A 24,509-nucleotide genomic window follows, 5' to 3' on the forward strand; every position below is an offset into this window, starting at 1 on the left:
AAAGCATATAGTTAGAGCAATAGGTGTATGCTGGTGGGGGACTCCCATGAATCATTCAGTTCTTCTTCTTTAGTCAGCTTTCTCACTCACTATGTCTTAACAGACCTCTCTGCATTGAATCATATTTGCCATTAATCTCTGCTTGTGTTCCACAGCGTGTCTTTTGTCCTGTTTTCCTCCCCTCAGCCTAACCTGTTACGGCAGATGCCCGCCCCTTCGTGTTGGTGAGCCTGTTTCTTCCTGTTAAAAGGGAGTTTTTCCTTCCTACTGTCGGGGAAGTCGCACTGCGCTTGCTCGTATGGGCTCATATGAATGTTCAGTTTTTCTCTGTATGTATTATTGTAGGGTCTACCTTACAATATAATGCGCCTTGAGGTGACTGTTGTTGTGATTTAGCACTATATAAAGAATTGAAGTGAACTGAAGAAGACTCTCCATTTACATGAACAAACTGGAGTCTAGTTGATAGATATGATTCAAAAGTCAGGCTTATAAAATAATTAAAAGGAAAAAAAGGGAAAATCAGGATACTTGGAGAGGGTCTTTATCTAAGCGCTTAAATGCAGACTGCAGCCTTCTTTCTTTTCTTTTGTTTGCGTTGTTTATGGTATCAGCAGAAAAGTGTTCATTATCCATTTTCATGCAAAGATGGATAAAAAAATATTAAACTAGTTTGTAATGCATGCATTACAAAAAATGTAACTAATGGAATTCATTTTAACACATTTCACAAAGGACAGAGTTTCCAGGAAGAGTTCCAGTTTTGGCAAAATCAGCAGGTACATATAGGAGGTTGTATTGTGTAGCTTTATGCTTTATGGTGAATGCCAGAAATTACCTTTTTCTAGTGCTTCTATTTGGTCCTGTGTAAAAGATGTTCTATTTCTCTGGAGCTTCCTCTTCAGCTGTAGTCTCATCTGAGTCTCTTCTGAGTCCTCACCATTGGTACAAACTGATACTGCGTTCTCCCCTCCCTCTGCCTGCGGACACTCTGCACCAAAGAAGAAAACAAGAAAACACACACCAAATGTCGTGACATTAGTCCAGTGTTTCATTTTTTTATTTTATTTTTTAAATCTTACTATGTTATGTTGTCAGACTTTGGAATTTCAGCACATAAAGGTCTTGTATCTGATTACCAGATGATATTGCATCTTGGTACTATACTGTATTCAGAAGAAATTTATGTTACTATTAACTAATTTGAACCAGATTTAAGAAGCCAGTAGAAGACATCAATACTGTGTTGCTCCAACCAAACCTTGTATGTAAATGGTAAATGGCCTGTATTTGTATAGCGCTTTACTAGTCCCTAAGGACCCCAAAGCGCTTTACATATCCAGTCATCCACCCATTCACGCACACATTCACACACACTGGTGATGGCAAGCTACATTGTAGCCACAGCCACCCTGGGGCGCACTGACAGAGGCGAGGCTGCCGGACACTGGCGCCACCAGTAGGCAACAGGTGAAGTGTCTTGCCCAAGGACACAACGGCCAAGACTGTCCAAGGCGGGGCTCGAACCAGCAACCTTCCGATTACAAGGCGAACTCCCAACTCTTGAGCCACGATCGCCCCATTATGTAGGGATGTCTTTGTTGTAGAAAGGTCCTTATCCATGCACTATGTCCTTACCATGAATTTTAGAGTAGAGCCCCCAAAACTGAAGTGAACTTGTGGAGTGCTGCAGGAAGTGGGAGACTCCATTTAAGTTGGTATCATGTACTGGGGTATGTCTTAGATACACACTTGTGTCAGTAACATGAAATGCATTAATTTTTTCATGTAACTAGGTGATAACCTGATATTTCTGACATCTCTAAATTAAACCAATTGAGTTTAAAAGCACATCAGGTAGGAGATCTACAATTTGGTCTTTGAGCATACAGGAGCTCCAGCTCCCTGTGGAATGCATGTTATTTGTGGTGCTAGCCTAATTATTCATTATCCCCAACAGACAAGCGCTGCACAACAGAATGAAGCTATTGCTCAGTGTCATAGTCAGTCAGGCAGAAAGAGATGGAAATGAGAGCAGACTCCCCCATTCCCTCTGGCACACATACACACACAGGCACAAACATGCTGAAGATGGATAGGAAGGCAGCAGCCGTGGTAGTATAGCATGACTTTGTTTCACTGTTGTACTCCCAGGGTGCTGCAGGAGGGGCAGCAGCAGCATATGAGCCTACTCCATACAACAAATGGGGCCCTCATCCACACAAATTGAAGGAAAAGAAAAGCAAGTTGCAGATATCGACGCTATAAAATGTAAACATTTTTGCATGTGGACAATCTATTTAAACACACTGCCATTGAACAAAACACTGGGGGAAATAACTTTTTTGTAATTTGATAAAATGTTCAAATCTTGTCACGTTGCCACCACCACTAAATGTAATAACACAAGGAAAAGCATGACCTATAGGGCACCTAATGTGAAGTAGGGCAGACTCTTTACTTTGAAAGCAAACAGTTGCAAAATTATACAGAATTTCAAAATTACGTCTAAAACATATTTTGTAATAGTTGTTTGGCTTGTCCTGTTATGAAAACAATTATGAAAAACAAATGTAATTAGCACATCATTTCTTACAGTGGTTTGCTGCTGTTGGATGTCACTCATATTGTACTCGTACAAAACACTTTCTAGCAGCAAATGCTGGTTTATAAATCCAGTGACACAGCCCATTTAAAATGACCAACTAACCTACTAAGCATATTATCTGAACTGTTGTAAAGCAGTATAGCACAGCACTGTGGCAGCACATTGGGTCAAAGTTGATAACTTCTTTGTGTGTTTGGATAAAACATAAAATGGGGAACTGCATGAATTTACAATGAAGTAAAATGCCCAGAAAGCATTTTCAGCACTTTTAGTGTAGTTTAAATAGTGACATTGAAATAACACAAAAAACGAAACCTGTATTAGAGTAAATACACCAGTTAATAAATCGGGGCGATATGCTGTGATTGGATGAGAAATGATTTCTTCGGTGAGCGTTTTGAATGAAATTTGTGGACGTTAAGGAATCTGTGTCTAGATAGATGGATAGAATATTATGTAGAAAGTGTGCACCATTAATTCAATTCATTCATTCATTTATTCAAACCACACTCCGTACGTATGTGTGCGTGAGCTGTAGCACAGCCAATCTAATTAACCAGATTGTTTTTTAAGAAGAAAAGAAAACGCTCAAAAATGCTGCAAGGAGTTATTTTTTTCAGGTACATAAACTATGAAGTAGTCAACAAACAAACGAAATGCAATATGCAAAACATCCAAGTAGAGAATCACAGGCAGAGATGGAACAACTTCCAACTTTGTCCGACAGTTGAAGTTCCATAAAGAAAGGTAGGTGGTGCTTCTCTTTTGCTACGATGAAATAGCTGACTTCATCTAACTTTGTGATGTCAACTAACTTTAATGTGATATTTTTGTCATGCTATTTTAAAGCCGTTATCCAAGAATAACATGCAGCTTATCTCAGAACTGTCGTTGAAAATTATTCTTGGAGCTAAGTTTAATTGAGCTGCATATTATAGAGGTGCAATTTCACAATTTGTGTATATTTTCTAAGTTTACTATTTCGTCATGTGTTGAGAAAAACACAGATTTTAAAACGACATGGTCTAATATTTACATTTAGCATAACTGCAACATGCTTTTTTCCCCCTTTTTTTTAAAGACTCGAAAGGACTTGAAATTCAAAGTTTCAGACTTGTGACTTAACTCGGACTTTTACACCAGTGACTTGAGACTTGACTCTGACTTCAGAATAAAGACTTGAGACTTACTTGAGACTTGCAAAACAATGACTTGGTCCCACCTCTGGTTAGAACTATTACTATAAAAACTACTGTAATCTCAAAAAATAATAACATACATTTCATTGTGTTTGAGACTCTACATGTTGCTTATTCATATGAGCAGATGGTTTGAGATATATCTTCGTTCTGTAATGCCAAAGATGTTGATCTGTTTCATGAAGCCGTCTACTCTCTTTGCAAAAAGTTTTTGCAGTTTCTTGGAGAACTGAGAGAGCAAACAAACAGCCCTGTAATTTGTAAAATGGTGTCTTTTACCTGCTTTATATGAAGATATTACATTGAAAATGTGTGAAGAGAAGAAGAGACGATATTGAATGCAAGATAACAGCTATAAGCTAAATGACTGACAGCATAAATGGATGGTGGAAATGTGAAGTATGAAAACAGTAAGAAAATAATTCACAGCACATGAGTTAGAACAATTCATTTCAAATTGAAGCCCTCATAACCTTTGGAGCATACTGCTAATCACAATTGAGTTTGCTCAGTTGTGATTGCATAATGTAGGTGTGGAACCCTGGTTATTGATATTTCAATATTACTCGCACTTTTGGGAACTGTTGATTTTGTTGTCCTTCTACTATTAGTATACATTTCCAGGTCACTTTATTGCTTCATTGCTGTTCTGAGTTTTCAGAAACCTCTACTTTATTAGGATGTCCCACACAACCATCTGTAGACAGTAGACAACAGTTCATGGAGTGAAAATGCTTATTGATGCCAGAGGTCAACAGAGAATGGCCAGACAAACAGTAACTCAGATAACCAGTCCTTTTAACCAATATATGCAGTAGCGCATCTCCTAACTCACAACTTGAAACTCACAGCTTGAATCAAATGGGCTAAAGCAGCAGAAGACCGCACTGGTCACATGTCAGATATGGCTACAATTCACATGAGCCCACCAAATTTAACACCAATTCAAAACATTTGGTTTTTGTAAAATTAGAAATCGTCTCTTCTGTGAACAAATTAGTGAAGAAGAATCGCAGTGTTACTTTGAGTTAATGTCTCACCAGTGGCAGAGAGTGCTGTCCCAGGATACCATCCTGAGCGTCCTCCCCAGCTGCTTTGTGCATTGAGCATCTTGAGTTTGTCAAACATCCCTTCAGCTCCCACTGTGCCCATTGGTTGCTTGTCACTAGCCAAATTCCTAAGCACTCGATTTATTGATGAAACCTGGTGACAAACACAACAACATAATTACATAAGACACACTTTAGTTGTATATTGTTGTCATTGGTGGGTTGAGGATGTAGCACTTGTGCAGGGCCAGAAGTAATGATTCCTCCTTGCTTGATAATAAAGAAGTGTTTGTGTAATTAAAATCTCCTCTCTCTGTGGTTATTGAGGTACGCTGCTAGACTGCAAACAGTAGGAGAAATGTTGGAATCACAGCTAGTGCAGCAAGCAGCTGATATGGCATAGATGCTGGCAGAGGAGTTGGCTGTGCACTTCCTACTTGCTTCAGGGCGGCTGTGACTCAGGAGGTAACGTGAGACCAGTCTGCTATTCAGAAGGCGGGTGGTTTCAAAAACATCCTTGTGAAAGATACTGAACCCTGATCTTGTCCAAGATGCATCCATCTAAGTTAGAGTGTATGATCATTAAAAGTACTTAGGATTACAAAAAAGCACTGTATGAATGTATGTGTAAATGAGGCTTGTCATAAGAAAAGCACTTTGAGTGCTCAAATTGTATGGAAATTGGGTTCCAGTCATCTGGAAAGTGAACTGAACTGGCCCCCCAAAGATCATCACTGCCAGTTGAGAGGCACTGCAGTGGGGACTGTTCATTCCTCATTCATTTACACACAGGAGCTGAAAAACACAGCCACATGGTGGTTGTAACTGAGAGATGCAACTAGAGACCAGCAGCTGTGGGAAATGGTGGTCTTGGAGCAGTTTGTGGATGGACTGTCAATAGAAACAGCAGACTGGGTGAAGAGGATAAGTCACTAGGAAGCTTGAAGGCAGCGGTCACAGATGAATCCATGCGGGGGACCACGCAGCAGGCTGTGGGCAGAAGGCTACATATCCGATTCCAGCACCATGGAGGAAATCCCTTCCGTCTCAAGCACAACACAGCACCTCTCTGCCAGGTCACATTAATCTCATACAGCATCATGGTGAGACTTCCCTGGGAATGATGGTTCAGTCACTACTCTGTAGGTTGTCAGAACAGAGATGAAAAGTAGTTCTAAAAGAATTGAAAGACATGCTGGAGATGGAGGGGAGAACCAGATTCTCGATGGACTAAGGTGATATCTAATCCCATGCCCTGGCTGAGTGAGCTCCTGGACTGGTTAGGCACTCGGAATTTAACACTACTGGCAGATTCCCTTATCTCCAGAGACCAAGCGAAAAATGCCTTCTCCACTGTGCACCAATTTGTCATACTCGCTTTTGTTTGCTTGTTTGGTGCTCCAGCCATCTTCCAATGCCTTCTGGTTGGGTGCCTCCCATGTTGGATGTGTTGCCTCCTACCTGGATGACACGATCATACACTGCAACACCTGGGTTGAGCATATGCAGCAGGTAGCTGCAGTGCTGGAGTCCTTGTTGCAGGTTGGGGCCACTACCAACCCAAAGAAGTGTGCAGAGAGAGGTGTAGTATCTGGATTACCACTTTTGCAGCAGGCAAGTGCACATTACAACCTGCCCACAGATGAAGATCAAAGAGAGGTACATCAGTTTTTGGGGCTAGCTGTTTACTATGGGGAGGTTTATCCCAAACTTCACAGGCCCCTCTGACCCACCCAGAAAGGTGTCTCACATCTGGTCCAATGGGCGGACTGGTTCCAGATGGCATTTGAGAGGGTGAAACACCCCAACCTTCTTTCTCCCTGTTATCTTGCAGACCAGTGCTTCAAACTAAGGCCTAGTGGGCATTTATGTCTCATTGGGTGTGTGGGGTCGACTGCCCACTGCTCCACATTCAGTCTATTGATTTATCTGTTTACATCAGCAGGAAAATGTCAGAATGTGAATCCACTATAGCAGGGTACAAAATAAATGCTTGTGAGTCTGGTGCACTGTTGATTGTAAATGTGCTACAGTGTAGTAAATATGGTGATGGGGGGGTAAGTTAAGTGGGTTAAGTCAGGTGGTGGGGTATGAGGCTCGGCTGCAAGAGGGAGAGGTGGAGCAGGATGGGGAGAGTGGCACATCTGGTGTGCATTTGATAATCATTCTCTCTCTCCATATTGTAGGCGTGGGGCTGGAGGATGAACAGAGTGAAGCACAGAAGCAGTAAAGCTTCAGAGCTGGGCTGTTTGGAGGAGTAAACATTGTTCCTGTGTGCTGGAGCCGTTTGTGTAGTTAAAATCTCCCCTCTCTGTGGTTACTGGGAGAATTTGCTACAGCCTCCTATAGTTTTCTGTTGGACTGTTAACAATATGACTTAACAATGAGTAAATACAGTGGCTGTCCACAGTCAGATCAGGTATATTATTTGAGTGAAGTGTTGTTTTAAAGACACTTTTAAAGACAATAATGCTTCTATATGTAGCAACCCTACTTGCAGCATGTCACCGCACAACAACAATAGATATCGTCTCATAAAACAACTCACAAGCACCCTGCGACAATTATTTTTGTCATTTGTTTCTATACAAATAAAAGTAAACTCAAAATTTACATGAAATATCTAATTAAATATGGTGATGGGGGTTTTAATGATTAGTCTACCTTGTCATGGAAAAATTTTTAATTACATGACTTTGCTGAAAAACAGAAGGGTCTTACACTGGGTATATTGTCGTTGGTGCAGACTCCCTCTGCAAGCAGTCGGTCTCTGATCTCCCAGGCAAAAATGGATGGACACTCTCTCTTGTACTGAGCAATTCTTCCCACCACCTCTGGAGTGGCCACTCTGGGTTTACTCCCACCTATGGCCCGTGGACGGATTGAACCTGTCTCATAATACCGGCCTAAGATCTTACTCACACAGCCATTAGACACCTGGGCAACATAATAACACACATCTTTGTTAGACAATCTTTGGAACAATTATATCTTGCCAGTAAAAAAATAAAATAAAATAAAAAAATACTTCTCTATTTTTTATTTGTTCACAATGTCTAGCAAGAATTTGCATTTTTCTGTATGACATGTGATGGATATTTTTGTGGTGTTGTAACCACCTTGCAATACCTGCAGTATTCTGGATATGTCACATGGTCGAGCACCGCTGTGTGCCAGCTCCACTATCTTCTGCCTGGTAGAGTCAGGTAAAGGTCTCCCATTCACAAATACACCTCCCAGCTGGTTTACTCCACTGTGGCCTACACAGATATACCCACATACCCACCATACCCACATGCACGTGCACACACACACACACACACACACACACACACACACACACACACACAAAGGTTTTCAGCAACTTATTTACTGTATTATTTACTCTTATTTTACTCTATAACAGCAGAGGCCCAAAGTAATAAAAAAAAGCAGCACTAATGAAACAAGTGGATGAAAAGAGCAGGAAAACCAACCCGAAACATGAGAACATAAACAGAAAGATTTCCTCCGACACTGTGTTTTATGCGGTATCCTTACATATTTTAGTTATTGCATGTACAGCATATAGTAATGTCTAGCATTTCCAAATGTTATCTGTCTTTTTTCTGTCATCAGTTAAATAAACAACTATGTTCTGATGTTCTTCCATGCCTTAAACATGTTTCGTTTTAGCCTTCTTTGACCCAGGCCTTTTATTGCTGCACTTCTTCTTTAAAAGGATTGAAAGCTCTTTTTTTCAGTCAAGTTATAATAAAATAGAATAGAATAGGCCTTTATTGTCATTGTACATGTACAATGAAATTATGTTTTTTTTTTTGTTGTTTTTTGTTTTTTTGTTTTTTTCATAATGTTTCCATGTATTCGAATGTTTGGGATCATTGATGTGACATTAAATTCACCACCTTTTCAAATTCCTCCAGACTGGGGGCCACATTTTCATTCAATATTGGGTTAAACAAAATTGAAATTATAGTGCATAATTTTGCATTGGATACAAGAAAGCTGTGGTGTTCACAGGTTTGTCATTACACTTTTCATCCAGTTACAGTTACCTGGAAATTGTATGCTTAATTACTTTTGTTTTAGTGAACAAAGGAGTACTTTATTTGTACACAGATAATAACTACAGCATTTGCTAAAGTACTGAAGTTTCCTTCAGGATTACCACGATGAAACAAGCATACACACATAAAGACTCACAGGTGAAAACAACACACATCTGCTGTTGCACTTTTTGAGTATTACTCTGTATCTATTTCTGATGTGCTCACATTCATTGATCTATAGCAATAGCTGTATGTGATCATCCTTATTATTCCTGAACTGCAGCAGCTTAGGTTGGAGTCCACCCTCCAGTCTCCTTTGTAAAGTAAGTTTGAATGAAGCAGAAAACACTTTTAACATGTTGCAGGTCTGAAATGTTTCAGCGGCGGGAGCTGACACATGCTGTGCCGTGACACTGTTGGGGTTAAGTAGAGATTTATGCTGATTCAATTGTCTATTGTGTATTAATGGCTGTGAGGGGGGAAGCATATTGCAGATTTTTTTTAAATCCTCATGGATTAATAAATCAGACAACCATCCAATACACAAAGACACACACACAAACAAAGAGAAAGCAAGGTTGTTGTTTTTTTGCAGAAGTCATTTAGATGCACAAACATATACTCTGTTAGAGTTTTGTTTCTTTATTACTAATGTCATCCATCTATCCATCCGTCCAGCCAGCCAGCAGCATATAGCAGCGGTAGGGACATGTAGGCCTGCAGGGTGGAGATGGGTGAGGGGGATCCCACCTTCCTCACCTGCCACACCCAGTGTATAAAAGAAAGAAAAAAATGACCTCAGCTATTCTCTATGTGAGAAGTCAGACATCCTGTTTCTATATATTTCATATATACCAATGAAAAGTAATGATGGGTGGCTGCAGTAGCTGTTGCAGTAACCTGCAACCAGCAAATGCTACTCTGGTCTCTGCATGTCTCTGCATTTGTCTTTAAATAATGATTAATAAAATAATCAGCTGTGCAATTCAAAAAGCTGTCTGTTCATTTAGTTGCATGCAGACAACAGAGAAGATCCCTGTCTCCTCCTCTATTGCAGAAGAGCTTCTCAGCTAGAAAAACAAGTGGATCAAGTGGATCACAAAAGGTTTGTCCTCCACAAAACCTCGCACTGTCAAAGCTTTGGCTTTGAACAGCTCTTCTGCTTAATTAAATTATAGAAAGAGTCACAGCCTCCACAGAGGTTACTGCTGACTTTAGGTGTGAGACTGCATTATTTCTAATTGTCCTTCATGCTGCCTCACATCATGTTCACTTTGTGTTTTGGGGTTGATAGTTTCACTGAAAAATGTTAATCACAGTCCCACTTCCCCAGGGAAAACACTCAGGCCTTCCTCTCTTGACACACAATTAATAGACAGACATATGGAGTCAATTTGGACCTCTCTCTCTCTCTTTCTCTCTCTCTCTCTTTCACACACACACACACACACACACACACACACACACACACACACACACACACACACACACACACACACACAAAACAAGAGCAGGTGGGCTCTTGGGAAGAGATCAGCAGCTTTCACATTAAATCAGCTCTTTCACACTGTACCTGACTTCAATTAACTTTCACTTTAACAGTGTAGTGCTTTCACTGACAAAGATCTTCAAATAAAACAAGAATATGGTTCATTCAAACCTTCCGTTGTTCTGTGTCTACACAGCACAGCTGTTTCCCGTCAAACATTCTAGTAACAGGAAAAATATTGTTTGTTGTTGCCTTTAAACATAAATGTTTGATGTTGTAACAGCAACCCTTAAGATTTAGTTTCTCTTACAAAAGAAACCGCTTGATAAAGCTGTGTAATGCATCTATTTTTTCCTACTTATCCGGTTATGGCTCACAGGTGCCTATCCTAGCTGTCTTACGGCTAGAGTTCAAACACACGCTGGACTGTCACAGGGCTGACAGACACAACCGTTGACACTCACAGTTTAGAATAAGCAGATAACCCATACATATTTTTATACTGCCCAGAGAAAAGCCATGAAAGTGCCAGTAAAACCTAACACAAAGGCCCCAGCCTAGGCTTGAACTAAGGAGCTTCGTAAAGTCAATGTTTGAGGCAACAGCACTAATCGCCACACCACTAAACTGCTAGTTTGTATTATTGTGTACTTTGCTAAGATCACTCAAGGCTCATCTACGTAGTTACACTTTCCAGTGATGGTAACTGTGACAAAGCTAGCTAGGTTTTAGCTTCTCATGACCAGTGTTTTGGGAAATCGATTATCTAAAACCTCCAAACCACACAGCAACAGCGGTAGAGCAGGTCTGCCAATAGGAAGGTCAGTGTTACAGTTCCAGATGAGTGGCAGGGTACTGAAATGTGTGCATGATAGCTAAAAAACACTTAAAGGTATCGAATAAAGTACCGTGCAAATGGGTGGATGTGGCTTGCAGTAGAAAGCACTTTGAGTGCTCAGAGGAGAAAAGTATTGTAAGTTCCAGTCCATTTTCAGGGTTGCTGCATTATAATCTGTTCTGTTTTGGACTACTTATTTCTGGCTACTGAGAAGCAGCACACTTCTTAGACCTCCTTCTAGGCAGAGGAAGAAGAGATACTCCAAGGGAACATACTGAGCTGCTTTCAAGGTTTAGCCTCTTCTCACTTGTACTTGCTCTTAGTTTTATATTGGCCCAAACGCAAACTGTCTCCTGAAGTGTGCACATTTGCACCTTTTACCACAGAGAACAAGTGGGAGAAACAGAGATTTTTTTATAGTGCAGCAATATATCTATGGACCGCCTATACAGTTAGAGGTGATATATGAAAAGTGCCAAACAAATGCAAACTGTTAACATTTATAGACAAACCAGAAGACAACATTTATATGACATCAAGACAATGTAAGGTGTGAAGGGAGGGGATGCAGGTCAGACTACGCAAAGCTGATGCAAAGAATGAGCCTGTCTCAGCCATGTCTCAGTCCAGCATCTCGAGTGAAAGGCTGGAGGAATGACAAGCCAATGAGCCACAAAAGGGCAAATGTTACAGTAAAAATTCTATTCAGTTGACATAAGTTCAAATATTAAACATTTCATTCCTTGATGATTTAGTAACACCTGTAATTGTGGTAACAGCAACTTATTTAAACTTATTTTAAGTTGTTCTAATAACACATCCAACATAATTCTGTAGAGGAGCAAAACTGTCAGTTGTCATCTTCATAAAGAAACTGATTATAACTGGCCTCTTCCCGTGCACATAACATGAATCTGGTAACAGCAACAGCATGATTCTGCAGCTTATTACCTGAATCCCACATCTTATGGCTGTTCTTTTTCATTCCTTTATTACTTATACACTATTAAACAAATGTTCATTATCAGAGTTCATAAGTGCTATGGCTGTTGTTAAGTGTGCTGCACGTAAAAGTCTTTTAATACTTTGTTTTTCTTAGTGAAACAAACGATGAAAGGTTAAGTTTCACCTAAAGGATATGTTGCCCTGTAACTGAAATTAGCATTCGAATTAATAACACAGTGAATAACGAATGTACGTAGTTAGCTTTCCTGAGCTAGAAGCTCAGATTCACACTCTTGCCCAAATATCATCATCATGTTCAATTTTAAAATCCAGAATTTGTCTGAGACTTCAGAAACACACGACTGATCCCACAATTAATAAGTGAACAATTCATTTTTATATGCAGTTTTATACAGCAATCGTTGCAATTACCACTGTATAGTGATAAGCTTTGTTCTCAATTGTGACTTTTTTGTCTTTCACTTGTTTCCTAGTTAGTTTCAAGTTTAAAGAATTCTGTTTAGAAGTAACTCTTAGACCTAATAAATCGAAGTCGTCTTCCGTTTGGATTTTTTATTTTTAATGAGTTGTCGGGTTCAGACGTGTGTTCATAGGTCATACTGCACACTCACTGAATTATGTTGACTACTGTATGCTAATCAGTCATCAATAAATCTTAACGCATTAATGATCTAAGCAAATAAATATTAGTCATTTTAATGATCTAATAATAAAAGCAACCATTCAGACATTTAGTAATAATATTCTGTTTTTAAATGTTTTTAATTTCTGTCATTTGCTTTTATCTGACTGTTTTTAATCTTACCGTCATCTAAGTCAGTGCTGATGTCCATTCATGACCTTCCAAACCTGTCATTAAATATTTCTTTTTTGATCACTTGGAAAATAAAGTTAAAGAAAAGTAAGCTTAAAAAATAAAATAGAAGAAAAAACTTAATTAGATGATGAACTAAGAGTAGCTGAAACCACATTTGTGCAGCAGGTCTGGTAGATAATCTCTTCACCACATCACGTATACAGACTTTCAAATATTAAGCTATTTTATTTTGAAAATGTTTTCCTTTATATTTGGTGTGTGTGGGAATGTGCATTTCATGAGGCAGCTTTGCTATTTACATGTCCGGCACGCGTGCCGATGACATTATGAATTATTTGGAGTCAGATTTCTGACCACTTAGTGAATGTGAGGCTAACATTCATTCAGATCTGACTCTGTTTCTGTCTGCTCTTTCACGATGGACAGATATAGTCGTTTTTAAAGTTTTCTGCCAGAAAAAACTGATTACAAGAAAAACAATAAGCTGAAAGTCACTATAAGGACTCATAAAGCTGTTCCACATCAATGATCAACTTTTTTTCATATTGTTGCCAGGTACACTGATGCTATAGAAAAACCACAAAGCAATAAACCAGAATTGTCATTTAATGTGATCAAACTGTTTTACAACATAAGTTATTATTACAACATAAGTTATTATTACAACATAAGTTATTATTACAACATAAGCATTTCCAGTGTGACAGAATTACAGTCAGTGACTTAAACATTTTAAATGATTGTAGAGGTTAGAGATTTCTACATGTATGTATAGCGCTATAACCCTTGATAACACCAGACCTGGATTTTTTTTTTTTGATAAAGTAACATTAAAAATGAATAAGAACAACATATACTTTTGAGAAGAAACTTACTGTTTTGCATCATGGAGGCCACACCACTCTCCCAGCTTGTTTGACTTCTGTAATCTGCACAAACAGAGAAGATGTGAGGAACAGCGTACTACACATGCCTCTACCTGGATAGTGAATTGCAAGAAAGAATAACCTGATTCTCTAAAGGTCAGATTTGCATCATTAACTTTATGCAACAATGTAGAAGATTACTGACTATGTTGTTTTTAAGATCTTTATAGGGGTGAAGATTAGATAAAACTGAAAAAAAGACCTTGCCTGGATGGTGGACTAGCTATCCTATGGTTGGTAGTAATGCACATATGAGCGCTCACACTCAAAATTTATGGAATGACATGATTTAAAATGTACAAAGAATCCTTCTCTATACTTCTTTTTTTAATTACCTGACTGACCATTCATTATATTTTCTTGCATACATGTTTTAAAAATAGTAAGAAAAACTATATGGCTCCAAAGAAATAGGTCTAGTCATGTAGAAACTAGGAGTGAGAAGTAGTTGTGCCACAGACAAGGATCAAGCAAAAACACCCAATAATATCTTTTTCTCAAGTTTCTTTTTTTGTTTTTAAGAAAATATCTCCAGCAATACTATAAATTTACAGGACGAAAATATTTCTTTTGGGGGAAAATGTGAATATTTAATTAAATACAGAAAACAGCCTAGCTAGCCAAATAGCCTAACCACTGAGCTGTCTAAGTGACAAACTATTTTTTCAGCTTTGTTTCATATTTTATTCTTCATTATTGGAATTACATGTGGATCATAATAAAATAATAGTGAAAATATATAAATAATAATCTAAAAATAAATTATAGAAAAATGTCAATTCAGACTTGTGTTACAACTAAATGAGATCATAGTATTCTGTCACAACGATACAAAGTTTTGCACAAAAATCCTCTATTTTGTGCCGTTTCAACATAATTTCGAGTAATTTCGTCCTGCTGAAATATATATAGATATGAATTGTTTTCATCTTTAGTATACAGAGCCCCTCATCAATCATTCAATAAATAAGTCACCATTATGAAAGCATGATTAGGCAGAGCAATAGGAGCAGTTTTTTGTGATTCACGTGTAGAGAAACACATGACACCCCTGTTCTCAAAATCACAGCCCTATTAGGTTAAGTTGAGAAAAACCTAACCAAGAAAGGCTTCAAAGCAGCTTTCTCTTAAGCGCTTGTCATTAACAACCTGCATAATGAACATTAAGCAGCTCCACACAAGAACAAACGCATACACATGCCGACTGTGGCACCTTGTTCCCGCTATAACTCGGGCTTTTCTCCCAGTGAAAGAAGACAAAGAGCCGGAGGAGCGGAGCGGCGGCTCAGCTCGGTAAATACCCGCCGGGCTTTGTGTGTCCGCGGGGTTTTAGTGTCGTCGCCTCGTTAGCTGCGGCTCGTTAAAAAACTCGCGACACAAAAACGCAGCGGGGAGCCCAATTTGACCAGTACAACTGACATAAAAGAGTTCTGTTGGACGCAGTGATGACAATATAAAAGTTTCATTCAGCTGCATTCACTGCGTGGATATGAGAGACAGACGGGGAGAGAGAGACAGAGAAGCATTTCAATTTGAAATCAGGAGTATATATATATATATATGTGTGTGTGTGTGTGTGTGTGTGTGTGTGTGTGTGTGTGTATTTTTATTATATATACAGCGTTTCCTTATAACTCATTAAAGCTTTAGGCCACATCAGTTTCAAGAGACCGCAGAAATAACTTTTTACTGGAATCTGTTCCCACTTCATTTGGCAAAGTATCAGGGGGCTGGACTTTTTGGTGGCTCATAGTTAAGCAGTGTGTTCACGATCACGGTCTTTTAAAGGCTGTCCACATCACCAGGGAACACATACACTGTCATACTGTGGATCTATACTTTGTACTTTGTACATCTGAATATAATTTGGTATTTAGTGCTGGTAGTTTGGTTGTTATTTGGTTAGTTTTGTATTATTGTAGGGTCTTTGAGGCCACTGTTGTTGTGATTTGGAGCTATATAAATTGAATTGAATTGAATTGGGTAGATGAGTAGCCTGTGTGTTACACATATATATAACTAACTGACGGTATTCGGTTAGCTTCTAATTGAAAATATTAACGTGGAACATGAAATGTAAAAAGAACGCCTTCTATTCTAGCTTTTCATCATAAAGACGGAGGCATTTTCTCGCTTCCGTCAAATGAACAAAGTATCAGATGTGACTCAGGTGCACAGAGCAGACACGTGTCCTAATCCTCCTGTCCCCAGTACAACATATGGCAGCAGCCCACACTTCGCTCTCATCCTTTAGACACACACACAAAAATAATATGTTCTGAATTCGCACGCTGGATGAATTTATTCCGGCCTGATTAATCATGCGTTTAATTGGCTTCAATTTGATTAAGATGTTCATTAACGACTGACTTAATTAGATCATCAATTAAGAAAATATTTATCGTAAACTGCCTGTGGATTTCAAAATCATCTCAGTCAAAACAGCATGAGAGTACAATGACAGCAAACGGTAGACTTTGAAATAATTTCTGAGGTGACGTATTTTTAAATGTGCTCCGTTTTCCAAACAGGAATTTTGAGTCGAGGCCTAAAAAGAAAAAAAACATTCAAATAAAAAGCAAAGGTCTCCTCCCACAGTGTGATCGTGGATAGGTTTAAATAAACTGACGAGAGTAACTTTAATTGTTGGTGTCCACATTCTGTCGTTTTAGGGTTTGGGGGATTTCATTTGTTTGTTTTTCGTTTGTTTGTTTAAAAATGCTAAAGGAAGGATACCTCCTGCATATTTTAGATGCCGTCTTTACAGACAACAAGTGGCTACAAATGGTGATGAAGTTCGTGTGTTTTATTTTGACCCTTCAGTACTGTTTAAATACAATCGTTTTAGCAAGATGGCAATTATTACCATTATCACCATGATCGCGATGATGATATGATTGTTATAATATAATGAAACATCGCCAGTCTAGTGTCAAACAACGCCCAGGCTCGGTAGAAACACGGGGAGTGCGTAAAGGTGTTAGAAAGCGGTGTTCACCACTGTTCACTTGTCCTTATAAGTCTGATATTTAATAACTGTTCAATAGAGGATGCGCAACAATCTCTGGGTGGTAGAAATTGTATGGTAAATATATTCCTATATGTAACCCATTTGTTATGGGTTTAAACAGAATATCCAGCATACCCATAATATCCGACAACTTTGTTGCTGGATTGTTTAATTCCAATCGCAATGAAGGAAAAGGCGGGATTAAGTTTATTAGTTAAATTAGAGTTTAAGGCTCCTGCTTTTTAAAAAAAAAAACACTCTCGTTACTTTCTGCGGTAAAGTTCGGGGAAAACTTGTCCTGCGTGAAGGCAGCAGCGGCTCAGTCCACAGCGGCCGGGATCACCTGTCGCTCACCGCACCGCACAACTATGAAAAGAAGGAGGGTTTTTTGTTTGTTTTCTCTTTTCTTCCTGACCCGGCTGTTTTAGTCTGAAAGAATATAACCCTGAACAAAGCACAGCAATCCGGCCCTGTGCAGAGGCCATTGGCCCGCGATCACACACACATCAATGTCTTTGGAGTTTAAACCTAAAACCAATCAATGAATAAAAATCTTAAAAATTTAAATCAATTAAATCGCACACTTAAAACAACACTTCTCTCTGTCTATAATGACGTTTTTTGCAGTAAAAGAGGGGAAGGGCTTGTTTGGAAAAGTTGGTCACCGTTACATGTTCCGTCTTTCTTCTCTTTTTCTCGTTATTCTGTTTTCTGGTAATTTAATTATTTTTAATTAAAAGGGGGACCGAGTACAATTAGAAGATAAATGTTGCCATTTCACGCATTGTACCAGTCAGCGTAACGCTTCTGATAATTTTCTCTTTCTTCCAACAACAACAATAGCAAAGAAACAAACCTAACGAGCTAAAATGCTTTTACATCAGCACTTGGTTCTCGCCCTTCAACCTTATCCGTTATAGCGCGATAACTTTTCAACTCCATCCTTGACTAAGAGAGAGAGAGAGTGAGCAAGCTTACCTTTCTGTGGCATGTTGCAGAATCAAAGTTTTGGTTTGTTTAGTTTTCCAACAACCTCTTTCTTCTATTCTTTCCTTCACTTAGTTTCTTCTTGACTGAAGAGACAAGTGCACAGAGAGACACAGAGCTGGTCCTCTGAGAAGGAGGAGAGAGAGAGGAGGACAAGTGGGAGGGCTGTGCCAGTGAGAGAGAAAATGGGGACCAAGAGTGGAAAGGATGGGGAGGAGGGTTTGAACGGTATGGGCTAAGTTTGCATGTGTTACTCTGATTTATTGGGTAAAATTGGCAAACATTTAAAGAGATAGTGCTTTAAATTGTTACAACTGCATGCACATGCTTTGGACAGGCGGGTTTTGACCTGGATTGCTTCAGTGGTTCGTGCAGCGGATCTGAAAAGGTAAAAAAGCTTGGACTGTTAAACATGATTAAACCTGTTGTCACTGCCTCCCCGAGTTTTGTGTGCCTTTTGTGTTTCTTTAGGTCTCTTCACTAAAAAGTCATGAGGGGTGACGAATCTGGCAATATGAACTACATATGTTCTGTGTTACTAATTTCTATTTCTCATCTAAGCATGTCTTAGTTTTGTACTTTACTATTTGGCCTTGAAGCACTTTTAGTCATTTAATCATGTTGAAATGAGGGGAAAGTTATATTTTTCACTTCAACTACACCCTCTGGCCATGGAGTAAAAAAGTTCGTACGGTCTTCCATTGTGTGCTCCAGTCTGAAGAAAAATGATAAAGTACTATTGGAAAAAAACGCACACCCTTTAAAGTTAAAACTGAAATATTTTATTTCTGTATATTAACTGACTACAACAAGCTTGTGTCACTGAATTGCATTTAAGTAGTATTGACTTAACAGTAAATGCAAAAGACTGTATTGCAAAAGTGTGTGAGCTGTAATGTTACACGTAAAATTATCTGCAAACAGGGAAGGAAGTGGGAGGAATACCAGGGTCTCAGGGAAGGTGAGTAGGCAGGAAGTATCACAGGCAAAAGTAAGTCCAAATCCAGAAAGTGTTTAATTCAGCCAGAGGATTCATCAGTCACATGCACCAGGGACTGTAGAGGATAAGACAAGAATCCAAGCACAGCTCAAAAAAGAAGGTAGACAGTGAATAAAATACCGCTACTGGAGTGCTGTGATCTGTCAGAGGATGGTGAAGCACACAGGTCCTTAAATCCACTGGAGGTAATGAAGAAAAAGAGAAAAGGTTTAGCAGCTAACCCTCAGCAGCAGCTGATGATGCCACGCCTCCTGGTGGAGCTTCCAGGGGCTTACAGAACGAGAGAGAGAGCAATTTCAGTGTGTTACACACACACACACACACACACACACACACACACACACACACACACACACATAAATTCTGCTTTTAAATAGCCCAGGAACCACGAGTAAGCCAGCAGTCCGTAAACAAAACAATCTGCTGGAGTCAAATGTTACTATATTGTGATGGATTTCAAATTATGTTCTTTTGCCTCTTTTTTTCCAATTCTTGATTCAACAGAGACACTAATATGGACCAAATTATTTAAGATCTCTGAATTTAGAGGCAGGAAATTAGAGGTCATCTGTGCCTTTTCGTTTTTAAGACAGTTCCACAGTTGAACTAATCGTTGTCTCATTTATAGCTGTAGCTGCACATAGTGACATGTCTGTGGAAAGGTTTTCAGAAATTTTTCTATCATGGTTAAATTTTTATTTGTAAATAAATTCTTGAAGTCATAACTAGTTAAAGGAAGGTTTGGCTCAACAGAGCTCTCACTCTTTGTTAGACTGGCCACGGTACCGAAAACAAACCTGGGGTTGTTCTTATGTTCATCAATCACTGATAAATAATGAGAGGTCCTAGATTTACACAAGTTTTGCTAATTTCTTTGTTTTGTTTTTAATACAGCAAGAAGGTTTTTCCTGGGCTAATCGAAGGAAAGATTTTCTTTTGTTTGTTTTAAGATGCATGTTTATTATACCAGGGAGTCAAACACTTCTGATTTGACACTTTCTTTTTAGAGTATAGAAGGTGGTATGCAGTGAGGGTATAATGCTGTTAATGAGATAATCGAACTCTGTTGGAATAGAGTTTAGGTAGCTGCTCTGCATGGTGTTGGCCCATGGCATTGAACAAAACTGGAATTACTTCCTTAAACTTGGTTACAGCACTTTCAGAAAGACATCTACTGTAATGAAATTTATTCTCCACTGCTGTGCAATAACATTTCAATTTATAGTATGAATTAAGAAATTAGTGAAAAGAAGATTTTCAGGGAATCTCGTTAAGTTTTCTGTCAGGTTTACAGAAAACCAGGATCAAACGCAGGACTTCCTGATTTGAGAGAGTGAGTGAGAACAAACAATCAAAACTGTGCAAATAGTCCAAAGAACATGGTTTCCTCCATGGCAATTTCCTGACTCCTGTGCGGTGAATCACTCACGAGGTGTCATAATATGTACAAATCTTTCCACAATATTTACAAATGTGCTCAGCTCCCTCCACACTCTCCCTTCAGGTCTCCTGACCTCACCGATGCTGGACAAAGACAGATTCACCTGTGCAAGCTGGTGTTTACTGACTGTGTCCCTCAACAAGCCAGCGTTGACTGAAGCTCAGCCACTCAGTTAAGTAGTGAGAGAGTGACGAGGCTCATCAGCAGCAGGTGAGTATGATTACTGGCAGGTGTGGCTGGCTTCAGCTCAGGAAAACACCGTCACACACACAAACACAAAGACAGAGAGGGAAATGAGGGACAGCAAACCCAAAACAAAACAGACGTGGCAGGTCGACCGGCGGGGACTGGTGGTCCGTGACATTTTCAGTTGTTATGTCATATATCAGAGCAAGATCCAGAGTATGATTAAATTGGTCAGTGGGCTCATTTACATTTTGAGAGAAGCCAAATGAGTATAATAATAGATTAAATACAGTGTTGAGGCTATCATTTTCAGCGTCTACATGAATGTTAAAAACACCCACTGTAATTATTTTATCTGAGCACTACATAAGATAAAATGTGAGACTTCAAATAGAATCTCGGAGTGAGGACCAGGTTAAACGACAAAATAAATTTATCAGAACAGAGATGCCAATAACCGGAGCTTTTGGCTGAGTTGGGAAAAATGATTTAAACATTTCATATTACACCTTCCATTCTGAAGTTGCCCTGCTGGGTTTCCTCTGGGCTCTGCCGCAGTCCAAAGATTTAAGTGAGGTCGTGTTAATTGGTGATTCTAAACTGGCTGTTGGTGTGAATGTGAGTGTGAATGATTGTCTGCTTGTCCGTGTTGGCCCTGAGACAGACTGGCAACCTGTCCAGAGTGTACAATGACTCTTTGGCAGCTGGGATAGGCATCAGCACCACATTATCCTGAAGTGCAAAGAGGAAGAAGAAAGAAGGAAGGATGGATGATAACAAGTGAAAATCAACTTTATTAAAACTTAAGTTCTAAATCTTATGAATTCATGCAGCTTCATACAGCAGGGTACCCCTAGCGCCGGACCGAAACCGAAGCATGTTATTTTCATACCAGATCGGTCAGCACCCAGGTTAACAATGACTGCCTCTAGTTTTTTTGACTTACAGGGTTCCAGTGACCAGGAGGTTTGGGGTAGGTATGGTGTTAAGGAAAGAAATGTGAAAGGACAGACGGTAGTAAAATTGAATTGAATTAAATCGTATTCTGAATTGAGTGAAGGCAGAGGCAAGAATTAAATGGTTCCATTTAATTCAGTTGCTCATTTGCTTAGACAGCAATTGTCGTTCTTCTCTCCTGGATCACCTGGAGCTTTCTTTAGGTGCCTTCCCAGCTTTGACAAATGCCCAGCTGGGACAACCATATTTACTCAGGGCCTTTTTGATGTGATGTTCTTCTGCTTCACTGCTGAGGTATCTGTGGGGATGGTGTTCGCTCTGTGTTGGAGCGTCCTAATGACACCCAGTTTGTGCTCCAGTGGATGATGAGAGTCAAACCTTAAATACTGATTCTTATGTGTTGGTTTACGGTACACATCAACTCATAAATGTCCCTCATTACTAGGGATGGGTACCGGTGTCCGGTGCCATCTGACATAAACGGTAGTAACCAGACCGAAAAGCAGCGCACATTTCGGTGCTTTTTTTTCCTGAGCTGTGATACACTTTAGATTCTAGCCAATCATTTTACGTTTCCGAGGATAGGCGGGGCCAGGTACGTACGTTCTGTTAGCGCAGAGCTACAGATTAAAAATGTCCAAGGCGAAGCGGTTAAAAGTTTGGCTGTACTTCACAGCAAAATATGCAAACTCAGCAGCAACAAGTGCTTTAAGCTGATACTGTGATACTGTCAAAGGAGGTAACACCTCAAATCCGATGAAACACCTGGCGACGCATAGCGTTTTTTTAAAAGCCCAGGAATGCGCCGTATTTGATGGCAGCAGCAGCCGTTCTTCTCTGCGTGAGTAGCTTAATGTTGTTCTTGTGTGATTTACGTTGAGTAGGCTAACCACGTTATTACATTAATGCATGTAAGGTGAACTAGCAAACATCATCATAGCTACATGCGGCTGTCTTCTTGTTTAATGGCAGATACTCCCTTCACCCTGGCCAAAAAGGCTAAAATGACCAAAGAAAAAGTGGAAAACAGTTAAACATGAGAGGCTTTTGGACAAAGTTTGTGTTTTTTCCATTGTTTAAGCACTGCTTCCAGCCATGAGTGATACCATATATGCCCCATAGCTGCAGAAAAGGCTAACATTGTTATCTTTTTACAAAAAAAAACAGCTGAACATGAGAGGTTTTTGGACAAAGTTTGTGTTCTCCATTCTTTAAGCACCAGTTTGAGCACCGGCACCGTTTCAAAAGTACCGATTTGGCACCGGTATCGGATAAAACCTAAACGATACCCATCCCTACTCATTACTGATGGAAATCTCACAGTCTAAGAAGGCTAACCTGCCACTTTTCATATCCTTCCTGGTGAATTTGATGTGTTGGTCCACCGAGTTAATGTGATCCGTGAATTGTGGTACATCCTGAGATTTGATTTTCACCCAGGTGTCATCCACATACCTGAACCAATGACTTGGTGGTGTTCCAGGGTAGGATGACAGAACCCTCTTTTCCACATCTTTCATGTACAAGTTGGACACAGTGGGTGAAACTGGGGAACCCATGACACACCCATATGTCTACCTATAGTACTGACTCTTGTATGTGAAATATGTGGAATGAAGACACAGTTCCAAGAGCAAACACACTTGGTCGGTGCTGAGAGTGGTGCTGGGGTTGGGGTCATCCTTTAATCTCTTACAAATTACCTCCACTTCTTTAGTGACTGGAACACAAGTGAAGAAAGATGTAACATCATATGAGACCATTATTTAATCTGCCTCCATAATAAAATCTCTCACCTTCTCAACAAAATTCAAGATGTCCTGGATGTGGTGTTAAAGCTGCCTACCAACGGGTTGAAAACGGACAGAAACTTAATCATACAGACAGTTCATCTTAAATGTAGACTCTGTTTATCATCTATACGGTAATCCATATAGATGTCATCTCACTTTTTTGCAGATCAGTGCTTTCCTTTGGACCTGCAGCTCAAACTGGAGTGGTTCATAGCTAAGTGTGAAGCGGTGAAAATGAAGATTAGCTCATCCAATTTTGAGGTCATGGTTGTCAGCCAAAGAGTGAAATGCCTGCTTTGAATGAGGGGCAAGTTTCTGTTCAAAATGAAGGAATTCAAGTACCTCTGGTCTTATTCCTGAGAGAGGGGAATATGAGATTGACAGACGTATTGTTGAGGTGTCAGAACTGATGTGGTTGCTATACCACTCCATTGTGGTGAAAAGAGAGCTCAGTGTAAAAAGGAAGCTGTCATTTTACCAGTCGATCTGTGTCCCTACTTCCACCTAAGGCCTCCACTAGGATGCCTAGTGGGGGGCCTCCTGGTGGAGGTGCTCTGGAAATATCCTACTAAGAAGAGGCCTCAGGGCCAGTACATGCTGAATGAATTATATCCATCGACTAGGCTTCAAACATCTTTGTGTTTCTCCAGATGAGCCTGAGGAGGTGGCTGGGGAGAGGAAGGTTTGGGCTTCTCTGCTTAAGCTGCTGTCCCCATGACCTGGCTCCAGATAAGCATCAGTAAATCAATGGATGGAAACATCGACTGCCTATCAAGGGAAGTAAAAGAACCAAAGAAACATAACTGTTGCACACTGCTGTTCAAAGAAAGGGAGAGAAGTTTTCAGTGCATGCTGGTCTCTGCATAGATATTCCACTTGGTGCAGACCATAACAACTGCACTTAGATCCTTTGGAGGAGGTGGTCTTGGAATGTTCAAAATGAACAACAGAGCAGCTTGTTTATGGTATGAACATGATCCGACCCCGATCAAATCAACTACCAGGTTTACATTACAAGTTTGAACTAGAAAAATTTGCATTTCCTGCGAAAATGCAGTGTGGATGCTTAAAGCTGAAGCTGTATGCAAAAAGTAGCTGAAAAAGCTGAAAAGTTGCAGAAATTGTAAAAACTTTGCAGAAGCAAAGGAACATTGCTAAAATGTAATAATTTAGCAGAACTGCAATATCTTAGAG

General features: G+C 39.7%; 1 protein-coding gene across 1 annotated transcript in view; it reads right to left on the bottom strand.

Annotated features, from left to right (window-relative positions):
• LOC102201375 (paired box protein Pax-6-like) overlaps positions 1-18,024 on the bottom strand; it is a 30,873-nt gene extending 12,849 nt beyond the window's left edge. Inside the window, exons 1-6 of the mRNA XM_005747917.2 lie at positions 17,930-18,024; positions 13,891-13,944; positions 7,986-8,116; positions 7,578-7,793; positions 4,848-5,010; positions 839-991 (exon numbers count right to left, since the gene is read on the bottom strand). Coding sequence (XP_005747974.2) covers positions 839-991; positions 4,848-5,010; positions 7,578-7,793; positions 7,986-8,116; positions 13,891-13,944; positions 17,930-17,942 — 730 coding nt within the window. The 5' untranslated portion in view covers positions 17,943-18,024. The remainder of the gene's footprint in view (positions 1-838; positions 992-4,847; positions 5,011-7,577; positions 7,794-7,985; positions 8,117-13,890; positions 13,945-17,929) is intronic.
• Positions 18,025-24,509: the final 6,485 nt, after the last annotated feature.

The sequence above is a fragment of the Pundamilia nyererei genome, unplaced genomic scaffold, assembly GCF_000239375.1.
Source record: "Pundamilia nyererei isolate P.nyererei 1_Seehausen unplaced genomic scaffold, PunNye1.0 scaffold00208, whole genome shotgun sequence".
Classification (NCBI taxonomy): Eukaryota; Metazoa; Chordata; class Actinopteri; order Cichliformes; family Cichlidae; genus Pundamilia; species Pundamilia nyererei.